This window comes from Colobus angolensis, unplaced genomic scaffold (genome assembly GCF_000951035.1).
Source record: "Colobus angolensis palliatus isolate OR3802 unplaced genomic scaffold, Cang.pa_1.0 Scaffold89, whole genome shotgun sequence".
Taxonomy (NCBI): domain Eukaryota; kingdom Metazoa; phylum Chordata; class Mammalia; order Primates; family Cercopithecidae; genus Colobus; species Colobus angolensis.
The window spans coordinates 4,539,491-4,548,757 of record NW_012122820.1 but is presented as its reverse complement, the minus strand read 5'-3'; the positions used below and the strand labels follow the sequence as shown (position 1 = coordinate 4,548,757).

At 46.6% G+C, this 9,267-nt stretch overlaps 1 protein-coding gene across 2 annotated transcripts in view; it reads right to left on the bottom strand.

The window, feature by feature from the left end:
* The window catches only part of PRMT8 (protein arginine methyltransferase 8), a 203,501-nt gene that overhangs the window by 12,598 nt on the left and 181,636 nt on the right, over positions 1–9,267 (bottom strand). For both annotated transcript variants that reach the window (XM_011931063.1, XM_011931062.1), the window contains exon 7: positions 4,491–4,606. In XM_011931063.1, the coding sequence (XP_011786453.1) occupies positions 4,491–4,606 (116 nt within the window). The remainder of the gene's footprint in view (positions 1–4,490; positions 4,607–9,267) is intronic.

Here is a 9,267-nt window from a genome sequence, read left to right as displayed (position 1 = left end):
ATCTAGAGCTTGCTGAACACCCATCTAGAGCTTGCTGAGCACCCATCTAGTGCTTGCTGAACACCCTTCTAGTGCTTGCTGAACACCTTTAGGGATGGAGAATTCACTATCTGCTAGGCAGATCAGTCCATGTCCTGGAATCTCCAGTCATTAGATCCTTCTTCAAAACTAATGAAGAAAGTTCACACTCATCCCTCTGTAACTTCCACCCACAGAAGAAGCCAAATGTCCGTTCCAACTCACACAGGTCCCTTAAACATTTTCTTCTCCAATACAAGCTTTCTCTGGCTTTTTATTCATTCCTCATAAGTCATGATATCTGACCCCTCATCACCCAGGCCTTTCTCCTCCGGGTGGGTCCTGCTACTTGCAAAACTGAGCGTTACACTGACCATACCAGGTCCTCCATTTCCCTCCACTGGCACATACTTATAGCAGCCTGTATTCCCAAAGAGCACACTGCTGGCTCAGCCTGCATTTAGGTCTGCCAAGCCCCTTCTTCCACCACAGCCCTCAAGGGTAGGGGTCCTTCATTACATGTCATCTGTTAGTGTGGGCCATTGCTCAAATCTAGGAAACTTTTATACTAAGTATCTGTCAGCCTTCAAAATGCTCATTATCCCTCCCAGCCACATGGCCTCATGGTGTCCACAGGTTTTCTCCAGCTCAAAAACTCTTAGGACAAGCCTTAGTTGCCTGTATTGTTGTTAATGGCATCACAGTGTCTACCCTTACTGACTTTTCCATCACCTTCTCAGGGCCAGTCAGCCAGGCTCCAGGCCCTTTCCAAGGTCCCTGGTATCTTTCTTTCTTGGTTCCCTTTGGTCACCAGTGTAGTATGGCCTTCTGATCTCACTGCTGGCTCATCTCAGCAGCCTCACCACCTTCGTGCTTGCCCTGGCCGGTGCACTGGAGCCCTTCAGTGGCAGAAGCTACACCTCATTGGCCTGTGTATCCTCAGTGCACAGCAACACCTGATACACAGCAATATGTGTTGACTCATCAGTCATCTTCTCAGAACAGGTCTCCCTGCTTGAAGACTTCCTTCTTTGCTCAGGCCCCTCTTTCACAACTAAGATTCATCCAGACTGCATCATTCTCTGGATCTATAACCTTCAATGACTCCTTATGGCTTACAATCTAGATGTGGTTACTTTCTCCTTCTATCACATGCGTGCATGCACACACACACACACACACACACACACACCTCACCCATCTGGCAGGAATTCCACCTCTAAAGGATCTTGCTGTCAGATGTCCATCAACCAAATGTCAGCTATCAACTCTTATAGCTGACAGCGTTCAATAGATCTCTGAGACATTTGCATCTTAATAGAGGCCTCTGATGGAACAAAAGCCTTTGGGACCAAAAGTATTGAAGCCGCACATTATAATGGCAACAATAAAGGCAGGTGGTCTTTTGGAGCGGGGGTCCAGGCCATCTGTGAGGATGGAATCAGCTGTAGCTAGGCTTCAAAGACAAAAAGGTCCTCGGGGCTTAGGTCTCCCAACCCCCAACCAAAGTCTACATATCAGCTCCAGTTACCCTGACTCCCCAGAGCCCGGCCCCATCGACTAGGAGGCTTCCTCTTTTCTGCAGCAGAAACAGCAGCTCTGAGACCCAGGGAGACCCACTGACTTGGCCTCAGGTGACCCGCTTGAAACACAGGGCTCTGCCAGCATAAATTACTCAGAATTGCTCCTGGTCGCTGCGATCCCCACCACTAAATAATGTTACAAATGGATGTCTCGGAGCAGAAGTCTGGTCAAAATAGAGTCTTAATTATAATAAAGTGTCACACTCTGCAATGTTAATAGCGATGAAAATAGCAATTAAGTGTGTGAAGAAGGGCAAGTGTTTTCCCAACAGACTCGGCAAGACGTTGCTTAGCACATTAGCAGGAGAGAGCTGGTGGACGGGCTCTCCTGGAAGCAGAAGCAAACACAGACAATCGTTCTCCTTCTCAGGAACACGGAGGAAGAAAGGGACCAGCGTGGGACAGGAAATCATCACAGGTCGCGAGTCCTGAGACAGAACCAGAGCCCCGGGAGTTTTCATAAGGAATGTACAGAACACACACTCCTCCAGCCACTCCTTGGCTGCTTTGCCCCTGGATACACTCAGGTCTAACCAAGTGAAAGGCCCTGCTAGTTCTTGCCTGGGGAGTGGAGAGCCAGGATAGTGGCTGACATGTCTGGCAATGCAAACAGAAATGCAGTGGCCACCCCTGCCAGTGGGGGCTAGGTCGGGGCAGAGAGTAACCTGGGTTCAAGAACATTGAAGGAATTTTATCCCCAAGCTGAAGCCATTACATACAGATGCCTACTGGTAAATGTCACTGCCATATGTCATTTCGGCAAATTCAGTTGCTCCGGTAGACTTCTATCTATTCTACATTTACAGAAGTGCCTTGCACTATGGGTGAACTTCTTGTTGGGGGTATACTTTCCTCGTTCTTGTTTAGGATGCCAAGGAGGAAGAGGCTTCAGGAACAGAGGGACTGGTACGAAGAAACAAAAGGAGACATTTGCTCACAATTAATCCTGCCTGGACCCAGAAAAAAGACTGAATGAAATAGTGAGAACCCTGTGAATGGAGAGTCTGAGGCTTAGACTCAAAGCCAAACCTCTCAGGCAGGATGTTACTAAAGAGAGGGGGCATCTGATGGGGTCTGATGAGGTTCATTCTAGGTTTATTTGCCCTGTGAGGTCCCTTCTGAAGGCCACAGTGACACTCCATTGCAACGGGTGCAGTTCTTCCTAGCAAGGCTTGTGTCCAGGACAAAGGACAGTTTCCATGTGGGCAAAGCAGCAGTTATACCAGTCTTTCAGAAACCTCCCCACATCCTTAGAGGCTCTGAACTCCAATCCCATTATCCTACTATAAATATTCCAGTTCAGTACCCTGCCCCGACACTTTCAGGAAAAGAATGATGCGTGCAGGAGCATAGTAGGCCAGCATGTTAGCAAGATGAGACTCTGGTGGGCTGATTTTTAAATTTAAAAATTAACCTGGGCTGGGTGTGGTGGCACATGCCTGTCACCCCAGCACTTGGGAAGCTGAAGTGGGTGGATCACTTTGGCTCAGGAGTTTGAGACCAGCCTGGGCAACATGGCCAAACCCCATCACTACAAAAACAAAACAAAAAACAAAAACAAAACGAAACAAAAAACCATGCCTGGTGGCACGTAGCTGTAGTTTCAGCTACTCAGGAGGCTAAGACAGGAAGATCACCTGAGCCTCAGTGAGGCTGCAGTGAGCCATTATCACACCACTGCACATCAACCTGGGTGACAGGGAGAGACCCTGTCTCAAAAAAAAAAAAAAAATACCTTGAGCTACATGAAACTGTTCAGTTAGTCGACACTGCAGCGAGCTGTGATTGTGCCACTGCACTCCGGTCTGGGTGACAGAGTGAGATTCTGCCTCAAAAAATTCTTTTTGGCTTGAATTATATGAAATTGATGTCTCTCTTTATTTTAAAAAACTGTCAAATATCAATAGTTTTATATTGTTCAACATAATATATCAGCATATATAATGCAAATGCATACAAAAAGGACTGGCAGAGGCAACCCAGCCCATGAACAGTGGTTACCTTGGAGGAGGATGGGGCTGGAGGGAGGCAGAGGGCACCTTTCACCTTTACTCTATCTAACTGGACATGTTTGAATTTTTAATAAAAAGCATGTACTAGGGATTGGTGTGGCAAAGATGCTGACCAGCTCTTCTTCATCTGCACTGAAGGAAGCCTTGGGAAAAGGTGTTTAGAGCAGGGATGTCTAGTCTTTTGCCTACCCTGGGTCACACTGGAAGAACTGTCTTGGGCCACACATAAAATACACTAACACTAACGATAGCTAATGAGCTAAAAAAAATCCCACAAAAAAGTCTCATAATGTTTTAAGTTTACGAATTTGTGTTGGGTTGCATTCAAAGCCATCCTGGACCACATGTGGCCCAGAGGATGCAGGTAGGACACGCTTGGTTTAGAGCTTGTGCAAACAGGGACGCTCAGGAAGGGGCAGCTGGAAGCTCTATCTGGCAGGCCGCCGGGGCAGAGGTGTGCTTGGAGGCGGGAGCATGATGATGACTACACAGCATATTGAGGTCCTGGATTTCTTTCCTAAGAGGGACGTCTACCTCTGAATGGGCCAACGGCCCCAAACCTGAGCACGCTCTCCTCTTCCAGGTGTCCTCTCCTCCATGCCCCTCCCCTCCCTGCACCCCCACCCTCCTGCACGCCACCGGGGCCCCTGTGCTGGGGCCCTCCCTCATCCGTGCCACCATGGAGCCACTCTCTCAGTGGCTGTGTCCAGGCGGACTGCCAGCTTTTGACTTGTGCTTCTGGAGCACCGCAGGCTCTGGCCAAGGCGGCCTTGCCTCACCAGGTGGGGGCTGTGCAGGAGCCGGCATTGCCTGGACTCCAGGGTGGCACACCGGGGCTCCCAGCACACCCAGGTCCACCCCGGATGAGTGTCCAGACCTTTATTAAACAGGCATTGGTCACCACTTGCTTTGGATCCACGATGTCCACTAGAGGCTCCTTCATGGCCACGTCCCGGATGCAGGTCATGTCAAAGCCGTAGACATTCTCCCACCCTGTGGGAGCAGAGCAAGACGTGAAGGCAGGCGCAGGACCCCCAGAAGCTCACCCAACCCTCCTGAGTCCTAGAGCACAGCGTGCCCGAGGGCTGAGTGGCAGCTCGCGTTCCCTTGCATCAAACTGGAGGCAGAACTGCTCAGCTGGGGGCACTTTGCAATGTGCCAAATGCTCACCCCCATTTCCCGTTTCGACCTTGGGAAAAGGTAAGTCCCACTTTGTTGCTAGGTAAACTAGAGCTCGGAGAGGCTGGGAAACTGCTCCAAGCTCCTACAGCTAGAGTGCGGCAGGGCAAAGACTAGAACCCAAGCTAGCTGACTCTTCCTTTTCCTGTCCCCTCCCCAAGCCGGCGGCGTCTCCTATGAACTCCCTTATCTGTCTTCTACGTTCTTATTCCTATGCTGGCTCCAGCTGTTCTCCACACCTAGAAGGCCTAGAAGGCCCATCTCTCTCCCTTTTCCTGACCCCGTCCACTGAACCTTTAAGGCAGCACAGAGAATCATGGGCTCTTACAGTGAAATCAACTACAGTTGAAATTCCAGCACCACCACTTACTGGCCAGCCTTTGTACAAACGACCTAACCTCTCTGAACCTCAGTTTTCTCACCTGGGTGGGTCCAGGAGCATCTCTGCCTTCCTCATATGCCAAGATCCACCCCATTAGAAACTACCCCCAAGTGGAGTACAAACCCTCTCAGCCGTGCTCCTTGTCCTCTTTGGGCTACTCATAAGATACTTTGTTTGGGAGGGAGAAAGATTTCCGGGTTGGTGAGAAATTAATTCAAGTCTGATGACCCAGGATCACCCTTAATATGGTAATAATTGCTATTTTATTTATTTATTTATTTATTTTGAGACAAGTCTGGCTCCATCGCCCAGGCTGGAGTGCCGCAGCCCAATCTGGGCTCACTGCAACCTCCACCTCCCGGGTTTAAGCGATTCTCCTGCCTCAGCCTCCCAAGTAGCTGGGATTACTGGCACCCACCATCACGCCCGGCTAATTTTTATATTTTTAGTAGAGACCAGGTTTCACCATGTTGGCCAGGCTGGTCTTGAACTCCTGACCTCAGGTGATCCGCCCGCCTCGGCCTCCCAAAGCGCTGGGATTACAGGCATGAGTCACCATGCCTGGCCAATAATTGCAATCATTGATTGATCATTCAGTCCAGGCTAGACTCTTCATTTAATCTACCCAGCAACCACATGAGGATATTGCTATGCTACAGATAAGAAAACTGTGGCTGGCAGAAGCTGGCATCTGGCTCACATATAATATCTGGCCCATGATCACACATCAGAGAAACAGAGGGGTGAGGGCTCAAGCCCAGCATGTCCCCTAAATCCTTCACCTGCCATGGCCCATCCATGACAGCAACCGGGAAGGCAAGATTTCTCCCCCTACAGTGCAGAGAGGATGGCCCTAGCAGACGCTTTAGTTTCTGGGCACCTGAATCTCATTCATCTGTTTTCTCAACGGGTTTCAAAATACCTTGAAGTAGAAATGCTTTTCTCTAAAATCTTACAGGATTAAATTTTATTTTAAAACATTCATCAAACAAACAGGACCTTAGGGAATGTATGTTCCTATGTGTGTTTAGGAGAGTGGGTGCGTGCGGCAGGAGGTGTGAATGGTCAGTGACAGCTTGCTCCTTTGACTCTGATTCTTTTATAAGGCACACAGAGAGCTTCTTTCTTGGGAAAAGAAGGCAGAGAAAGTAATCCCAGAGGATGAGTGCTTGTGAAATTCCGGTTTGAGGAAAAGATGCCCATCGAATCCCATTAAATCACCCGAGGCTGGTGCCAAACTCCCAATTAAAACCTACTTTGTGGGGAGGAGGCTGCTTAGTTGGCAACAGGGCAGGTTTCAGAGAAGACTTCCCTCTAGAATGTGGAAATAGCTATCCACCCTCTGTGTATATGTATAGCTGTCCATACACATAGTGTGTATGTGTATCCACATACACACTGAAACACATTGCCTTCTGTGTCTTTCTCAAGAGACTTGCAGCTATGCACCTGCTCCTTCCTCCCTGGACTCTGCCTGGAGTTTGAGTTCACTGCTAGTGCTAAGCAAAAGCCTGAGAGTCAATGTGTGTAATGGTTAAATGCCTAGGCTTTGGAGTTCAAATCTGAGCTCTGCCACTTATTTGCTGTGTAGTCTTACGCACAAATGTAACCTTTCTGAGCCTTGGTTTCTAAGGATTCTTTAAAATGGAAATGATGATAATGATGGTGATCCCATAAGATCGTTATGAGGATTAAATGTGATAATATATGTAAAGTGCATAAGACAGTGCCTGGCACACAGAAAGCACTTGATACATAATAGTGGTTATCATTATGTGGTTTGAGCTCTGGCTTTGCTGCCATGCAAGTTGTGTGGCCATGTGCAAATCAATCCTTTTTTCTGGGCTTACTTATAAAATAAGGATTTTGGTTCAGTGGTTCTGTGTTCTAGAATCACCTGGAACAGTTTTTAAAATGCAGACTCCAGGGCCTTTGCCAGACCTACTAAATCAGAATTTCCAGATTTGAGAGCCAGGGAGCTGGAGTTTTACAAATCTATACAGACAATTCCAACCAGTTTGGAAACCTGTGAGGTACATGATCTTTAGTGTCTTCAAGTCCCAACATGGTGATCTTAACGTCTCCTGGCCTTTGTGAGATCTTCTCTAAACGCTCCTGACCATACAACCTCTCCTGCATCCTCAACACCCATAGTAGAGCATTTGGCACAGAATGGACCCACAGATAATGTTTTTTGAATTAAGAGTCATTCCCAAACATTTAATGCCTGCACTGTTTTGCAATGCCTGGTGTCTTAGTTACCTTTATATGGGTTAATGTGGGTCTCATCTCCTCAGGTGGACTGCCCCACCTTCAATCATTCAGAGCACAGATCACCCAAGGCATTAGATTTTTTCCCTCCTTTCTGCTAGCCATTTATTTCCCAGTACCTCTTTTTACCAGAAGTGGAGCAGAGATGGAGTAGGACACAAATCAATCACAGTCATTATTTGTTGCAATTGTATACTGTATGCCAAGTAACTGTATGTGGGGTAAGAGCCATTGGTCATCAAGGAATACAACGATTATCTAGAAATTAAAAAATTATATCAGAGAGACCTGTGAAGCTTTTGTTAGTGGATGAAAACAGACTCCTGAAAAGGACTATACTATGGCATAATGTGTATAATTAAAGCAACAACAAAGCCCGAATCTACTATTACTACAGGCTGGATTGACTCACACCCTCATTCTAACAGCCTGGCAGAGGCAATGCTCTTTTCTGGGCATAGATGTGATTCACCTGTCTCTGCTGGTCCTCTGACTCTCAATGGCCAGCATTAATGAAAAATTATAAGGCACAGGAAAAAGGGAAAAATATGACCTTTCATCGTAAGAAAAAAGTCACAGAACAAATTTAGAGATGCTCAGATGTTAGAATTATCCAACAAGATTTTAAAGTGTCTATACTAAGTATGTTAAAGAAGCTAGTGGAAAAGATGGACAGCGTGTGTAAATGACTGCAGAATTTCATTAATGAGATGGAAACTTTTTCAAAAAGCCAATGGAGAGGCTAGAAATCAACAATGTAAGAAAAGAAGACTTTTTAAAATGAACTTATTAGCAGAATGAATATATCAGGAAATCACCAATGAAGTTGAAAACAGGGCAATAAAAATGATCCAAACTTAAACACAAAGAGAAAAAAAGAGTGAAAAAATAGAGGATCCAAGCTTCATGGGATAATATCAAACAATATTTCATATAATGGGAGTTCCTGAAGAAACGGAGAAAGATAATCAGGCAGAAAAAAAAAATTGAAGAAATACCGGCTGAAATTTTTCTAAACTAACGAAACAATCAATCCACAGACCCAAGAATTCCATGTAACCCCAAGCAGGATAAATAAAAAGAAAAATACACCTAGACACATCAGAATCAAACTGCAGAAAATCAATAAAGAGAGAAAGCTCAAAAACAGCCTGAGGAAAAAAAATTAAGTACCAGGGGAGAAATGTGATCTCTGATTGGAGAGAACTGTAGCTGCATCCTCCCTCACCACCCCAGCCCCAACCATCTGAGTTTCTCTGATGAGGCTAATGGGACTGCCTCAGAATGAGGTCGGAGAAAAATAGAACAAGTGCCACCAGATGCTACTTACAGATTCTTCTCTGTGCAGAAGGGAAAGTGTTTACAATAGACTGACACATTTTAGGCTCTCAGGAACAAAGTGGACTCCTTGCATAAAATGGGCTGGAGCCAGAGGAAACTCTGGATGTCATGAGTGGACGTGAAGCCCACAGACAGCGGCTGAGCCATCCAAGAGGGCTGCCCTTCAACCATCAAGCTGTAAGCACTGCCAGCTCTGCATGAGCTCTTTCTTCCAGTCTTCTCATCAGCCAAGAAACTGGTGCCCATCTCTCTCATTCTCTACAGGGTGTAGATTCGTGCACTGGGTGCAATTCATGTATTGTGCATGAAATTGAATAGAATATCCACCAAGTTGCCTTCAATTTTTGAAATTCTGTGTATCTCCTTTATAATAGAAAATGTTCGTAAAATGATTGCTCCTCTCTAAGAGTTAAATACTACACCTTGCACATCCCTCTGCTGGTTCTCCTCCCTCCTTCCCTCCCTCCCTCCCTCCCTCCCT